This window comes from Elephantulus edwardii, unplaced genomic scaffold, assembly GCF_000299155.1.
Source record: "Elephantulus edwardii isolate Elephantulus edwardi_28Jun2011 unplaced genomic scaffold, EleEdw1.0 scaffold00085, whole genome shotgun sequence".
Taxonomy (NCBI): Eukaryota; Metazoa; Chordata; class Mammalia; order Macroscelidea; family Macroscelididae; genus Elephantulus; species Elephantulus edwardii.
In genome coordinates, this window is record NW_006399835.1 from 13237667 (window position 1) to 13255713 (window position 18047).

Here is an 18047-nt window from a genome sequence, read left to right on the forward strand (position 1 = left end):
AACTGTTCCACGTGAGAAAAATGGGACATCTCTTCCCAAGCAATTTACAGCCTCTAACAACCTGCTGGATGGTCAGTTATAAGTTGGTTCCAACTTGACAGCACAAGACAACAATGACCTTTGTTAAAAGAACTGGTTCCAAGAGGGTGTGAAGGAAGTTCTTTAGTGAGTCAGGAGTTGGTCTGCCAACCCAAACACATGCAGTCCGAATTCACCAGCTGCTCTGTGGGAGTAAGATAGGCTGTCTCCTCCTCTGATATTTTCAGCCTCTGAAAACCTGCTGGAGCATTAGGTATGAGTTGGTTTGACTTGATCGCAATTTTTTGTTTTGAGATACCAAGATGTCTTCTCAAATATAAGGATAAAAATTAGGAGTTACCAGTTACTAGCAAGTATCAGTAGTTTTTTAATGTGACTCATGATACTTTAAATATGAATGTCCTTGTCCTTTAACTTTTATGTTTTGCTAATTCAACACCTTCCTCAAACCCTCAAGTTCAAATGTAACTAGATTTCACTAGATTCTTAGCGTAAAGTGAGTCCATTATAGTGTTGACTTCATAAAGGACATTTTAAAAATGTTTACTACATTTTGAAAGTGAACTAGAGAGACTTTAAAAAGATGGCCATTTGTGTCATCAGAATTGCTATTCAGCAAAGTCTAATGCTGGTTCATTCAAAAGCTCCCAAAACACCAACATATGTTCAAGTTTACAAATACTTACTGGTTAGCTTCTATATACTGATTCTGGACTTTGGGGAATAGAGATACTAGATATGAACACAAACATCAAACCCAGGGCAGTGGAAGATACAGGAATAAATCAAAATAACTTTAAAATAGTGTGATCATAATGCAAACAAAATGCAATATAACAGGGAAGTAATAAATTAAAAATATATTAGTTGTAAAAGTCATTATCAAGGGAAATAACTTTCTGTTGGATTTTTAGAAACAAATAAGCTTGTAGCTATTTGTGATTTCTGAGAAAGCAGCCAAAAATAAAGGCAAATGCACTTTCACGAAGTAGATTCTGACTCACAGTTTACGTAGCTATAAATCTTTACAAGAAGAAATTGCCCGTTTTTCTTTCACAGAGCTGCTGGTAGATTCAAACCACTGACCTTGGGTTAGCAGTGCAACACTTAATTCATGTCATAGCCAGTGTTGCTGATACAAAAGTAAAGAAATGGGCGTAAAAGTGTCCATGAGTAGCAGCAGTAAAAGGTCACAATGATAAATGCTGACAAATGAGTATTGGGTAATAAAAATTCTTAAAGTCAATTTGATTTAAAAATGTTGAAGATGTTTTACATCATGCCAAGAACTATAGCTCTGCAAGGAGCTCTGGCGGTCTAATGGTGAGAAGCTGGGCTGCAATCCCAAAGTTCCATGGATCGAATCCACCAGTTGCTCTGTGGAGAGAGTGCAAATCACACTCCTCTCGTGTGATTTACTTCCTCTGAAAACCTGCTGGAGGGTCAGTTAGAGGTCAATTCCAACTCAGTAGCATACAATAACAATAATAAAAACTACAAAGGAAGGTCAGGTTGCATAATTCATAGAACACTACTGCTAGGCAAAGGCTGAGCTTTTCTGGTAATTTAAATCCACTAGCTGGTCTACAGGCAAAAATGGGCAAGTCTCTCGGGACATTTATAGACTTGGAAACCTCTGGAGAATCAGCTATGAGTCAGAACTCATTCAATTTGCAGTGAGAGGAACAATGGGTAGACAGTAGAAATGTGGGGTTACTTTTTTTTTTAATAGTGTAAGTGATACCACTGGATCTATAGTTGATAAACATAGTTGTGATTAACAAAATTTGAGGATACATAATAAAAAGAGATTGGCAGCACAGACTTAGTTACTTTTTAAAAAATAATCTTAAAGGATAACAGAACTTGAACTAAAAGTGATAGGGAACAATTATTTTGAAATATATTTTGGACATGGAATTACTAGGACTTGGAGACCATCATGACTAGAAAAGGAGCATCAGTGGAAAAGGAGGAAAATTGTCAAGAAGAGGGATTTATATGAGGATGGGCAGTATTTCATTCGATTCCCTATGAGTCAGGACCAAGTCAATGGCATCTAACAACAACAGAGAATGAATGATGTTGAAGAGGATGTCGTGACACTGTAATTTCTAGCTTTGACAAGTTGCGGATAATGTAGCTGCCTAAGTGGTAAACTAAGACAGGAAATGTGGAAGGAGGAATGTAGATGGGATTGCAGATTTCTGTATTCGAAAGATAAATGGCAAATGGATTTGAGATAGGACTAACTTTCAGGTTGTTTAAAATATATTTCTGGAGTTCTAAACAGAATTCAGGATTTAGAATGTGAACGTAGTAGTCATCTATCTACATGTAGACCCATTACCTTTTAATTAATTCAACTCAGAGCTAATTTCTGTTGGGTTTAGGAGGCTATGGGAAGACACTGCCCATCTTTCTCCCATGGAGCAGCTGGTTCAAATTGGATTAGAATCCAGTTAGCACAATATGATATTAACATGATGTCTTTTTCCAGTGACTAGCATTTCCTGACAACATGTCCAAATATGTGAGATGAGCTCTCACTATCCTTGACTCCAAGGAACACCATGGCTGTACTTTTTCCAAGACATATGTTTGTCCTTTTGACAAACCATGGGATAGCCAGCACTTTCTTCAGTACCACAATTCAAAGGAACAGGGCTGAAGCCTGACCTCCTTAGATTGGGCTTTGAAGGGGCTCTGGTGGTTTAATGGCAAGAAGCTGTGCTGCAGTCCCAAAGGATTGTGGTTCAAAACAGTCTTAGTGTAAAAAAATGTATGTAAATCCGCATATATTTCTTTTCTTTAAGAATCCATCTCTTTGCGACCTATTGCAGAAGTACACTTTAATGGATGCTTTGCGCTCACCATCTTCAAGAGATAGTACCAAAACTCAAGAAACAAACTCATTGGCAATGAGATCATTCCAACTCTTTGTAACCCTGTAGGAAGAGAAGAACTTCCCGATAGGGTTTGCAAGGCTGTGATCTTTACAGGGGCCCTTGTGGGGCAATGGATTAAGAATTAAGCTGCCAATTAAAAATGTGAATGTTAGGCTGCTAATTAAAGGATTTGCACCTCCTAGTGTGGCTTCAGTGGAGAAAGATGAGGCAGTCTGCTTCCATCAAAATTAAAACTCAAACCAAACCCTCTGCCAGCAAGTCAATTCCAACTCATCGCCCCCCTACATCAGAGTAGAAATCTTTACATGAGAAGACTGAAAAAAAGAAAAAAAGAAAAAAAAATTTAAAAAAAAAAAAGACTGCCCATTCTTCCAAGAAGCTACTGATGGCCTCCAACTACTGAACTTCTAATGAGTGGCACAGCTATCACATTATACCAACAGGGCTTCTTCCATGATGATTATAGCCTTTAAAATGCTGTGAGGCAATTCTTCTATTTACTCTGTTTGCTATGAGTTGGAATCAACTCAACAGCACACTACAGCAAAAACAGACCATGAGAAGAATGATTCACGTTCCTTTTCTGTGAATAGTCCTAGTTCTTTCCTTTCTACCAATTTCATCTGCTTTAGAAAGTCTGTGATGGCAGTTTATTAAATCAATCAAGTGCCAACTGCAGCAGCAGGAATCCCTATTACCTTAGACGAACATTTTTCAGTAAACTAAAAGTAGTAGAGAGTAATGCATTTACAGTATGGTGGATTTATTAGTGTCACTTCTCTTTACAGTTTCTCTTTTCCTTAATCCCAGCTCCTCTTTGTATAGTCTACACTATAACTAGAGTAGCTATAAACTACAGGCTGTTTGATGCGTGTGACTTTTGCAGCATCAACTCAAAGTGCCTTCTCCTTCAGCCTCTAGATAAACATTTAACTTGATTTACAACTGGAACTTCTTAAGCCTTTGCCATTTGAATTCCCAAAAGCTTTACATGACAAATGTGGAACAGTTGACTTGTCTGGCAAGTTTTCTCAACTTTGCAACCTTTTTGAAATTGTCTTTTTCTCTTAGAAAAAAAATACATATATTTTCAAATGCCCTTGGATGCTGCATTTTAACTCATGGAAGTTTAACAAAATCAAGATTTTATTCAAAGTACTAAATTCTACAACTATAATTTAGCCAGTAGCCAGTAGCTTAGACTGAGAACTAATGAGGTATGCAGTTAAAAATATCCTTGAAAGCAAGCCCAAAAAGAGAATGTCTGTTTTATATCATTCTACACTGATGGTAAAGTGGTCTTTGTTAAAAAAGTTTTCATCATCTTTCTCTGAGACAGAGTTCTATCCCAAATCCTAGTTTCTCCCAAATTATCATAAAATACAGTAAAATGACACTGATTGCCAAAGATACTCTGGTTTTTATGAAGTCTCTGGTTGTTTTATAACACCTTTAGGTAAGAGAGTAGAGATGAACAACTACGTCCTTGTCAGAAAACTGAGTTTACACTTCCAACAAGTACTTCATCCTCCACTCTGAAGACTTTGCCCTGGAAACCTGGTACTAGCAAAATACATATCACCTACATATTTGCTTTAGTGGGAAAGAAGATGGCAAATTTCAAGCCTCCTGATTTTTTTTCCCCTCAAAAACATCACTGGGCATAGATATTAAAAGCATATCAGCTATCAGGGACTTTGTTGTTGTTGTTATGTGCCATCGATTTACCTGTGACTCATAGTGACCCTTTGTACAACAGCCCTGAAACCTGCTCTATCCTGTGCTAGCCTTACTGTCTTTGCACACCTACCCCCATTACCCCAGTCTCTGAATCAATCCATCTCATCGAGGGTCTTCCTCTCTTGTGCTGTCCCGCCATCCTCACATGCATGATGTCCCTCTCCAAAGACTGGTCCTTCCAGGCAACATACCTAGAGTATGTCAGACAAAGCCTCAGAATCCTTGCCTCTGAGGAGCAGCCTGCTTTCACACTCTTCTGAAAGAAACTATGTGTTCAGTACTCTTTTCCAGCACCACAGCTCAAAGGCATCAATTCTTCTATCATTTCTAGTCATTGTCCAGCTTTATGATGCATAAAAAGTAACTGCAAAAAATGTGGCCTGTATCATGTTCACCTTAGTCTCTAGACTGATGTTGTTGCTCTTCAGTACTCAGGAGAGGTCCTTGACAGCAGACTTTTCCAATGCAATTCATCTTTTGATTTCCTGGCTGCTGGTAAGAAGAGTGTTGAGTGTGGAGTCAAGTAAACTATAGCTGTTAACAACTCAGTCTCTTTACCATCTATCATAATGCTGCCAGTTGACTCAGTGGTGAATCATATCAGGGACTAGGTGCGATTAAGTCTACTGGTTAGTTGACATTTGTCTTATTTTTATATTCTCATGTGGCCCTCTTATCTAGCACTGATGACACCTCATGAAGGATCACAGTGGCGACAGCTAGCATTTATTTAGTATTTACCATGTAACAAGTACTTAACCATTTTTACACAGAATATCTCTTAGTGAAGGAGTAGTAGGAAATCAATGATGAAGAACTGAATGGTTGGTTAGTGGCTCAAGCCCCTAATCTGAACCTATCAAACATTCCCCAGGAGAAAGATGAAGCTGACTGCTTCCATAAGGAGTGCAGCCTTGAAACCCTGTGAGGCCGTTCTGCTCTATCCTGTCAGGTCATTAGGAGTTGCAGCTGACTCAATCACAATGAGGGTGGTTTGGTTATGAGTTGATGATTCCTTTCCTTTCTTCCCATAATAAGACCTTAGTGCTATTTTAGAATGAAGCGGCCCTACTCTCAGATATTAAAGCATTTTCAATTATAGTCAAGACTTTTTCACAAATGCCTCTGCTCATTTTGTAAGCCATTAATGCAGTCTCTAGCAGGGAGCCTCTTGGATAAGGAATGGATAAGGAGTTGTGCTGTCAACCCAAAGGCAGGTAGTTTGAATCCACTAGCTGCTCTAAGGAAGAAAAATGGGCAGTCTCCTCCTTTGTGTGTTGTAGCCTCTAAAAACTCTCTGTAAGGTTCACTACAAGTTGGTTCTGTCTCATTGACAATGCATTGAGTTGAGTTGATCTAACATGATAAATTTTATGATGTTATCAATGGAATTTTAGCATGATAGCTAAACGCTTAAATCTAAAACTGACTTCTGTTTGGATGACTTTCTAAATGACTTGAGAGATACCTATCCTCTTGTTTAATTGTATTAACTGATTCCCTGTTTGTCCTTCAAGAAGGTTTCAGAACGGATTGTGAATAAATTTGATTCCCTTTGATTGCCACTAGGACACTCTATGCCATCTTTCATTTTTGAAAAGTGCAGTCATCTGCTGGATGTTGCTCTTTAGCCATCATGAAAATGTCTTTGCTTCATTCATGCTTTCTTGGGTTTTAAACCTCTGGGTTAAATTACCCTCCTGGTGTAATATTTAGAGAAAAGTGTTTTATAATCTGGGCTTTTTCTTTCAGTTCCAAAGGATGTACTCCTCCCCCATAAACCAGATCCCAAGGTCTCTCAGAGTGAACCTGGTAAATGATTTCTTTTCTTTTCCCAGCTCAGAAGGATGTTTTTCAAAAAAAGCATTGAAATAAATCTCTTTTAATAGTTTGAAATAGAAGAAGTGAGGGAGAATTTATCATATATGTGAAATACATATTTCTTTGGTGGGATTATAATCATTTGGGATGTTTAAAAAACGTTTCCATGACGAGAGCATATAATTTATTTTCATAAGCGAATATTTGATGAATAAAAAATTATGCTATAATTATAGGGCATAATTATTAACTGAACTAACCACTTTCCCCTTTTAAAAATATATGAATATAGCTTGTCAGCTGTCATTACAATTGTAGGTATACTTGTAAATTCAAAATGTCAATAGGTTAAAAATAAGTCCTTAAAGTAACAGTGAATGAGAATTTTAAAGTTTTAGCAAAATTAAAATCTCTAGGTGATACCAATGATGCAGAAATTTCTAATATTTATAATGGCTGTAGGAGACTATATAAATGTACAATTAGATATGCACCTAGAAGTACAGAACTATTTTGACTTCCCCAAATAGTTAACGCTCATCAATGTCTTTTTTATTTGCTTTTTGCATAGTTCTGCAACCCGTTACCTTTAGATTTGATCTGCCAAGGACAACAATAGGTAATGGTTTTCCCCATATTGACCAAATCTACTCTTTTGTTCCTTTTGCAAGAATCCTGATTTTACACCTTTCTTGTGATCATGTGACCATCTCTTCTCAATCCATTTCATAATTTCATTCTTTTATCATTTCTCCCCTCTTTCCCCTTATTACTAGTTTTTCCAAAGTAGAAAAGCATGGCTCCCAGCTACAAATGCTTTGCTCTGAGGACCAGCTTGAAACAATTTATCACTGGGTCCATCTTAAACTACCTCATTTTAACACTTTGCTTCCATTAATTCCACCTTGTTCATGTCCATCTAGTCGCTGTTCTCTGGCCAGTTCAGTGGTTCTCATCTATAGTATTACAACGCATTGGTATGCTAGCATGATATAAAATTTGAAAGGTGCTGGGGGGGAAATGCATTCTTCATATTGATTAAAATCCTCAATTTTGCCAGTGATTTCTATTTTAAGAATGAACTTGAGAAGACCCAAGAAAATGAACCCTGTACTAGTGTTACTCTCATTTATTTTGCGATCCTGTGCTTTCTTAAAGGAGTTCTGGGAGTTTAGTCTGTATAGGGTTGTGCCGCTAACTCCACATCTCTCTGGCAGTCCAGCAACTGCTCCACATGAGAAAAATGGGGAAATAGGTCTAGAAACCCAGTGGAGCATCAGCTATGAGTCAGAACAGACTTGTTGGCTGTGGGTTTGACTTGGCTTTGCTATGACCTCTTGGGTTAGAAGAGAGAAGAAGCGAACCAGAACCTGGTCTAACTCACTTTCCATCATAACGTTGGCTCATGGACCATGTCAAACTAGAATATTGGGGTGTTGTTTTTTTTATGTGACCTAGTGGACAAACAGTTGAGAACCATTATTCTGCAGTCATTTTACTCTTCATAGTTCACTTAATGTTTTTGTTTTATTTATTTCAGTTTCAAAGGAAGTCATCTCATGTAATACCAGTCAGGCCTGGTGCTGCTTTTAAATCTAAGTCATTATCACCCTGATACTTTTCTTTTGCAGCTCCGTTAGATTCACGGCACATCCCTTTTATACCTATGATTGCACCGACTCCCAGTCAAGAAGAACTACCAACTATTCAGGGTAAACTTTTGTTTTCACATTTCTGTCCACTTCGGGCCCTTCAGAGACCTTTTATGATTTCTCCTAAAATAGTCATGTGTACATTATATTCATGTGTTATTTCTTAACCATAAAGGATCTCTCCTTTCCCTTACAAGATATATATATCACTTAATTCTTTTGCATTAACAATGTTTTTAAGATCCATACTACTTTTCTGTATAAAAGGAAAATATTTTACAGCAGTTTCATAAAATCCTAAGTCTTCTAAGGTGGGGGGGGAAGTGTCCAGAATCCATAGATGCTATAGTGTTTCTCCACATTTGAATTATTGTTGCAGTTAAACCTGCATTTAAGGTGTTACTGCATCTTTCTTGCTGAATGCTAATCAATGGAAATTAAAACAAACAAACATATCAAAACACCACAAAAAAGCCACCTTTTGCTAACAGCCCTTTCCTTGAACACCTCACCTAAATGATAGGGGTTAGTGACAGTAATGTTTCTTCTGCTTATTTTTAAAAAATGTCACACAAATTTTTGTGAGATAAGTTCATTTCTTGCGTGACCACCAGGAAAATTGAGGTAAAAGTCATTTAAAGATTTGACAAAGTTCCGATGATTAGTTTTAGAGCCAGGGTTGGAGTTATCATTATCACACACCATTATCAGTGTGTCTAGAGCTGACTGGCATTCATTCTAGACGTGAGACAATGAATGTGATAAAATAACAAGTTGAGTCAGAGGCATAAAAAATACTTCAAAGTGGAGCTGACAGCTGCACAGAGTCTGTTAGTTGGAATGAGAGTTGAAGTGTCAAGAATTCAAAAAGCCTCTCAGGTTGAAGACACGGAATGAGAAATGGCTCGGATCAATGGCAGGGAATCGTCACTGTGCCAGTTCACTTCACGGAGGAATTTTCTCTCTCATTGACTATCTTACCATGCATGATGTCGTTTTCCAGGGACTAGCCCACCTGATAACATGTCCAAAGTGTGTGATAGGAAATCTCACTATCCTTGCTTCTAAAAAGCACTTGGGCTGCACTTCGAATATAGATTGGTTGGTTCTTCTGGTTGTCCATAATATTCTTAATCTTCAATAACATCTTAAAGGCATCAATGTTCCAATTACATTTATTCATTGTCCAATTCTTTAATGCATACAAGTAACTTAAAATATCATGGCTTAGGTCAGATGCACCTTAGTCCTCTAAGTGACTGCTTTGCTTTTAAATACTTTTACGAGTCTTTAGCAGCAGATTTGCCCAACACAATATATATTGTTTGATTTCTTCACTGTTCCTTCCATGAACTTTGAATCCAAGTGAAAGAAAATACTTGACAACTTCAATCTTGCCTCTATTTATCACAATGTTGCTTGTTTGTCCAGTAGTAAGAAGTGTTATTTTATGTTAAGATGTAATTAGACTCTATTATCTTCCTCAGTAAATTTTTCAAGTCTTCTTTACTTCCAGCAAGCAAGATTATGTCATCTGCATGTCATTAATGATTGATAAATCTTTCTCTAATCCTGATGTCATCCTTCTTTTAGTGCACCTTCTATGACTATTTGCTCTACAGCTTGAATAAGTATGGTGAAAGTATCCAACATTGACATACACCAGGCTTTAAACCACACAGTATTCTCTTGTTCTATTTAGCCAATTGCATCTTTGTGTACAGGTTCTGCATGCACACCAGAGATCCTTATCATGAAAGTAAGAATGTGCAAAGACAACAAAAGCAATAGATATACAATAAACCAGAATCATTATAGTAGTACATGTGTTTAAATGCAATTTATCCTTTCACCCTTGCATGGGGAAGAAGAGAACACTACTTGGGGGTATGTTAATAACATAATTATTTGAAATTTGGTGTCTTGCTGTCCTCTTCCCCAGCAGAAACTGATCAGTCCACCCAAGAACACTTCACAACTAAGAGTCCACGAACGCGATCAACTGAATCACCAAAGACGACGCAGGGTAACACTACCTCACTACTTTCGTTTCTCTGAAAACATAACTTTTCCTTATTTGCTTTTAATTATGAAAAATATTTTCTTTTCAGGACACAATTTCTCATCATAATAAATGAGTTTGGGGTAGGGTTGATTGGTTGTTAATTTCTATTTCATCATTGTAGCACATCAGTCAAATCTGAATACTTGATAACGAATTATGAAATGAATGTAGGGAAGGCAAGTTCTTAGTTGGAACTTTGTTATTGCATGAATTGTTGGCTGCTTAATACTGGTAATTAAAAATAAAAGCTACCATTTTTTTGCTTAATTTTCATCTGCCTCATTCATTTAAAATATAATAAATGAAAATTATTATTATTATCTTTTCCTTTCCATCATTCTACTGCTCCCCTTTTTCCCTACTCCTTCTTCTATACTACTACTGTACTGGACAAACATATTGATAATATAATCTAGGAGTTCCTGGGTGGTAGAAATGGTTAGTGCATTAGGTTACTGACCAAAAAATGGTGTAGGTTCAAGCCCACTCAGGGTTGGCTTGGAAGGCTTGGTCATCAGCCATTGAAAACTCCATGGAGCACAACTGACACACATGGCGTTGCCCTGAGTGGATCAACTCCACGGCAACTGGTTAGCGTGGCTAAGAGCCTTTTAAAAAACGTATTTTCTATAATAATTGGTGTAGCTAGAGAGATTTTCTCTGAAATTTCCCACTTCAATTTCTACTTTATAAGTGTATCCTTTACAGCTGAATCTCATCTTTTTTTAAAAAAACTTACTTCTTGCTTCAACATTATAATTTAATACAGAAAGTCATGCTGACTGTGACCCACTCTTGGTCCCAACTGCTGTAAACATGTGTCTGAGCTTTCCCTGAGGAGAAGCGGACAATTTGCTACTTGTTTGTTTTGTAGTTTTAATGTTGAAGAATTGGACGCACAAGCCAACCCACCATATCTGAGAGTCGATGACTCCTCTCAGTCTTCACACATTACCCCTTGTGTGTACCATGACCCGTAGAGTTTTCTTTATCCCACAGCCCCAGTTCTAAGTCTCTGGTGCTTTGAGGGAGTTTGACATCTAGATTACTGAGTACAGCGTGAATCCTCTAGTGGGATCTCAAACACTTTTTCTCAGCAGCACCCTTGTTCTTGTACCTTCTAAATCACTTTCCATATAGGAAACTACAACTAAAACACTGAACTATTCAAGCTTCTCACACTTGCCTTCTAATCTTGATCCGCAGCTAAAATCCACTTAGCCAAAGGCATTTAAGGACATTTTGTTTCTTTCCTTGTCCTTGTGGTGGTGTAGTGGTAAAGGTATTGTGCTGCTAATCCAAAGGCACATGGTTTGAATCTATGAGTTGCTTCACAGAAGAAAGAAGACTATTCCCTTCCCATGTGATTAATTGCCTCTGAAAACCAGTTGTCGGGTCAGCTATGAGTCAGTTAGAACTCAATGTCACATAACAAAAATCCATACAGGAAGCAGTAGGTTCTTCTTCCTCTTTCTTTCTACTGGGCAGATGTCTTCAAGGTGTTCCTCTTGTAAGGCTTGTATATTTATTTTGTTGTTGTTGTCTTCTCTTCCTACAGTTTTAAAAAGATTTTTTAGTAGCCTTTTCTATATATGAAGTCATCTTTTACATTCTTTTTGGTCACAACATACTATGAAGATAATGTATACTTAGTTATATTGGCACAAAGCTTCTTCATTTTTTTTTTTATTATTTCAATTGAAACCCTAGAGCAGTTTTCTCAAGAGCAGATGTTGTTACAGATTAAGAGCTGTATGAGTAACAGCCTAAAGATAAATTATGCTCCAGCTGTTTTAGAAAACATTTCTTCTAAATCTACGTACATCCCATAGGAAAGCTTAAAATCAAACGTCTTTGATTCTGTCTTTTTGAAATCTTGAATGAAGCACTCATTGTTTCTGTGTTCTGCTCAAAGTCTGTCTTTTAAATAGTAATAATTTCTGTGGTGGTTGTTCAAAGGTGTCTTTTCTTTTAATACCAAGTTTTGTATTCTTGTATATTCTCGAATGGACCTAATAAGAACCACGATTCTTGTGTTTGATTGTTTTAACTAAATGCAATTTCACATTGGAAGGGATTTATATGGAAATGTAGACTAGATTAATTTGACAAGGACTCCATCTACCCTCAGAGAAATGAAACAAAAACATCTGCACATCATCCACATATATGTTAAACTCTTCAAGAATTAATTTGTATAACATCAGTAAGTCTGTCCTCTATTTATTGCATTTTGTAAGGTCTCTCTAAAACTATAGAGAATGTCAATATTAGTCTGCTATTTTTGGCTTGAAGTATGGCAAAATTCTTCATATCACAGTCTTTACATTGGAAGCTTATAAATGAGCTACATTATGATGACCTACTTCACAGGTGTATTTTTTTAATTTTAACTTGGGAGGCAGAGTCACAGCTGATTTATGGCTATATAAATAACCACTCAGAAGTGTGAACAAACCATTGAACTGGGTCATCTACTTACATCATTTGCAAGAAAAAAAATTTTTCTATCCCAACTGATGCATTCCCTAGAGAGTTAGTAGCAAGAGGCTGTGTCATGTGTTGTTGGCTGCAGAGGAGAGCCCGGATGGGATGGACAAATTCTTCCAGGATAAATACACACACACACACACACCTGTCTATAGGAAGCAAAACCAATTTAGCTCAGCAGATTTTCTCAAGAATTTGTCTGTTTATAATGGCCATTCATTCACTCATTCATTTATTCAACTAGCCTTCACTGGGAGCCCTCAGGGTGCCAGTCAGTGTTCCAGACCTGAGTTATAGAAATAGACGGTGGCCAGGCAGCAGGAAGCATTCTTGTTCCACACTCACCTGCTCTTGATGGGCAGGGAACATGAGGTCATTGTCTATTATTCCTAAAGTTTTATAGCACTAAGAATGAGTGTTTATTCTTTTCAGAATTTACAAGTACACATAATTTTACAGAGACTACACATTTCTACTCTTTCAATTTGCCTGTCTAAATTTATGGTTTTGCCTCTAAGATTGATTATATTCTTTGATAAAATACTGTGCATGATGACTCCTAATAGAGACGCAGATGGATAATGGGTGAATATTCTTACCATGTTGAGCAAACACCTGACTATAAATATATGCTCTTGAAGAACATGAACTAAATTCTGACTAATCTTTAGCACATATTACAAACGGCCTACCTCAATCTGCCTACTTGAATTTTGAGCTTCCAATCATGAATGCTTTTACTTGTTTTGTTTTCCTTTAGCTTGAGTGCCATAAGGCATAACTAGAGGCTTCAGAACATTTCCTCTACTTCCACGAGAAACATGCAAATTGTTGATGCCTGGTGCCACATCCTCCTTTTCACGGATTTTGACATTTCAGTGTTTCCTCTGTTTCAGCACCACGTAGATTATACACGACTCCTGTGAGGCCCAGAACAACTGAAAAACCACAAATCAAGCATGGTAAGTAGTTTCTTTTTCTCAGATAACCTATATAACCAACAGGACTAGGGAAGACATAAACTGTGTTCAGAAAGTAAGTGTACAAAAGGGGAATAGATAGTCTAGTTGTAACGAAAGCAATACAGAATTTATGAGGATGGGATATGCAGTAATGAATCCAAACACTTAATTTGAGCATTTTGAAAGATTGTTAGATTCAGAAACCACTATAGAACTTGATCAAAAACCTGAGAGATAGAAAAATTATTTTTAAAATAATATTTGTGTGTAAGTCATACACATGTGGACATTTCTCATTTTCTATGCCACGTATAGCAATAACATAGGACTAGGTTTGTTGTGATACTTAATGTTTACTGTTTGGTATTAGTGAGTCATTTCCAACTCACTACAATCCTATGTACAACACAGCAAAATACCGATTAATCTAGTGTCATCCTCACAAGGGATTTGTTTGAGCCTCCACTATACAGACACTGTGTCTGTCATTTCATTGAGGATCTTCATTTTGAACTCATTGTTGTACCAAGCATGATATGCTTCTCTAAGGTCTAGGCCTTCATGATCACATGTAAAATAATACATGAGATGAAATCTTATCATCCTTCAAAGGAGTGCTCTAGCTATACTTCCTCCAAGACTGATTGGTTTGTTCTTTGGGCCGCCTGCATTATAGTCAGTATTCTTTGTCAACACCTTAATTCAAATCAATTGCTCTTTAGCCATCTGTATGCATCTTCCCGCTATCCCATGTATGGCTACAGGTCGGATGCAACTTAGTCCTTAAAGTGATATTTTTGCTTTTTAACATTTTCAAGAAGTATCTTGTAGCAGATTTTCCCCAATGCAATAATTTGGGGTTTAAAATAATGTTATTGGTTTGCATGCAATCATTCATATACATTGTGTTTTATACATACATTTTGTATTTATATGTTCATATACATTGTGTTTCATCTACGTACACTGAACTTAATACAGTCATTCATATAAAATATTCATTGTGTTGTATATCATTAATTACCATTGACTACGCCTATTATCATTTCTGTACATTTATAGAGTTTATAGAGTTTCCAGAGGCATCTGGTTTAGGAAGTGGGTGCCACTCCTGCTTCCCAACCTGAATCAATCTGGAAGCTCCTACAAACATTGTACGTAATGGGTAACCATTATGGTATTTGACACAACTATGGCACAGTGTTCAGCATCACAGCAACTCCAAGTTATTCAGTATAGAAAATAGACAAATGATTGCTTTATCACTTAAAGAAAGTTCATTCTAAAATTAATGAATTTGGCCTGAAGGTTGCAGTAGCACACATCAAACGCAACCCAAAAACTTCCCTTATGCAACCACCATCAAGTCCAAAACAGGTTTGGAAGCAGGAGTGGCATCCACATGCCTCTGGAAACTCTATAAACTTGGAAAAAGGATGATAGTTATGGAAAGGCATTAGGTCTTTTGTTTATAGAGTCGCCATGGGTCATGCTCAGCTCAATAGCAGTCAACAACAACAACAATGCCTATCATCGCCTGGTGTTTTCTAGTCCCCATTCCCCTGTCCCAATCCTCCACCCATCAATCTCTGCCATTCCACCTTTTTTTTCCTCCTCCCCCTTTTTGCTCCTCTTCTCTCCTTCTCTATCCTCTTTTGGACATATATACATATCTTACTTAGTTAATCTCCTATTTTCACTAAGTCCTTTTCCTGTGCTGTCCACCCACCCTTCTGAGCATGATGTCCTTCTCCAAGGACCAATCTCTCCTGGCCATGTGCCCAAAGTAAGTGAGGCGGAGCTTCAAAATCCTAGCCTCCAAGGAGAGACTTGGTTTTACACTCTAAAGACACCTATCTTTTCTTGCCAGTCCATAGGGATTATATCCTGCTGCCAACCTGAATTGTAGCTTAACTTCCCAAATAAACTGCATAACCATGGGAAAAATACATTGGGAAAGACTTTAAATTGACTAAATTTTACAAAGATTATAGGGTCTTCTTCACTGATACTTTCTGGCAAAAGTTAACCTACAGAAAGTTACCTGGTTCCTGTCAATTGCCAGTCACTTACACACAAGTAGAACCAAAGACTCAAGTGTTGTTTTCTGCCCTACTTATCTAAGAAGTCTTATTAAAGTTCTCAATGACAGGACTGACGTGATGAGTGTTCATGTGAACACATGTGAATATGTACACATGGAAGAACAAATCATTTTTGTACCTTCTACTTTATGAACAGCTCACATTTTGACCATAATAATCCTCCAATTATTAAATGTAATTAAACACAAATGTCTTATCATGGTAACCATTGAGAGCTGCGTATATTTCTGGTTATATTCAACATCTCTCAGAAAAAAAACCACCCACATAATAATAACAAAAATGGTAGCACTGACTATTGGCCATCTGTCTAAAGAGAGATAGCTGAGGAAGCTTGGACACTAGTGGTAGCTAGAAAAATAGGTTCAGAGAGTCCAGTTCCAGAACATGCACTTTAATTACTTTAAAATAATTAAGTATGCTAAATTTTTATCTTTTTTAAAGAATATCCTACATGGAGGATAAAATTCATGACTTCTTAAACTCTGAATAATCCTGCAGCTCACTGCACAGTAAAAGATACATTAAAAGAATATCACCTGGAGGAACTCTGGTGGCCTAGTGGCAAGAAGCTGCACTGCAATCCCAGAGGAACACGGTTCGAATCCACCAGATGCTCTGCCAGAGAAGGAGGCGCAATATCCTCCTGTACCAGTCAGATCTGATTTGACAGTACAAGCACACAAAATAATAAAATAAAAAAAAAGAATATCACCTGATACTTTATTTAATTATAGACTTACACTAGAACTATCATAAGGGAATGTCTATGCCTAGAGACTTTTACAAAAAGACAATAAATGTGGGAGTTGTGAGTTAAGGTCTTGATATTTCAGATTTTTGTTTCACATTAGTATATGCAATCTGCATCTCTCCTTAATTTTGGAGTGTATCTAAATGCTTATAAATAGAGCAAGATGTTAGTAATTTAGAATTATAAATTACTTGCTAATTATTCATTTAGGTCAGGTATTGAAGCTCAGTGTTAGCTCAGAATTTAAAGTCGAGTCTCTACTCCCACACTCAAGTCTATGAATTTTAAACTAAAACTGACTTCTATATTCTGAATGATATTTTGGTAAGCCATCTTTTTATGTCTATTATTTTTCTCTAGTAAATGACTTAGCTTTTTTCTGAGAAGTTCTGTTGTCCTTGGTTACAGAGGCTTCATAAGAAAATGTCTGAATGATTGATTTCCCACTTTATTGTAGTCACAACTAAGACAACCGCAAAACCTAGAGGGAAACCCAGTGGAAGACCCACAGAGAATGGAGTGAAGACAGGTAATGTCTGCAAATATATTTCCTCTCTGTCCTCTCAAAGCTATAAATGTAATTACTTCGTCTCTAAAATTCCACTACACATTTCAATTTCTTTTATATAATTTTGTAATTTCTTAATATAACTGGAATAAGTAGCAGTAAGTTTATCCAATACAGGAAGTTCAGATGGCTCCAAAAGCTTTAATGAAGATTTTTCCACTTTTCCAAACTCTGTCTACTAAATAAACTATAATATCTTGATTTTTTTAAAAAATATTCTGAATATGCATTATTGAACAAAAAGAATCAAAACAGCTCTTTTCTCTAACCTCAAGACACTTTTCATGCAAAGGTGTGATCTTTCCGACTATAATTACTTTGTTTTCAAGATAGAATCCCATAGGAACACTAATTTTCCTCCACAAATGACAAGTACTTCTTAGCAATATGGAATAAAATGAATAAACAATAAAAATAAAACTTAATCTGGAAAAATTAGTTACAGTCATATATGAATAATGTTCCCAAATCACTCAGCCTTAATAAGTGATCCAGTTGGCTTTGTGAGATTAGACACTACACAGGTAACTGGACACTGATCTGGTCACAGTATAAACATGAAACTCACCAAGTGGTTGAATGGTAGTCACTACATGCTTTTAATATGGGAATGTAGCTTTCCCTTGTACTAGCTCTGGGGTTGAGTGGTGAGAAGCTGTACTGTAATCCCAGATGCACACAGTTCAAATCCATGTCACATGCTCCACAGAAGAAAGAGGGACATTCTCTTCCCAAGTGATTAACTGCCTTTGAAAATCCAATAGAGGGTCAGCTATGAGTCATATCTGGATTGATGGCACACAATAGTAACAACAATTTTTTTAATGGTACAAACCAGATGCTTGCTAATGTAAAAAGCATAAAAATGTAATGCACATATATCTTTAATCAAACCATGATGATTCTCTAATGCAAAAAAGATGTTAATAATGCCTATAAATG

General features: G+C 36.8%; 1 protein-coding gene across 1 annotated transcript in view; it reads left to right on the top strand.

Annotated features, from left to right (window-relative positions):
* Positions 1-18047, top strand: part of ABI3BP (ABI family, member 3 (NESH) binding protein) — a 350074-nt gene that overhangs the window by 270565 nt on the left and 61462 nt on the right. Inside the window, 5 exon segments of the mRNA XM_006890039.1 lie at positions 6441-6500; positions 8141-8221; positions 10104-10187; positions 13613-13678; positions 16995-17066. Of these exon segments, the coding sequence (XP_006890101.1) occupies positions 6441-6500; positions 8141-8221; positions 10104-10187; positions 13613-13678; positions 16995-17066 (363 nt within the window).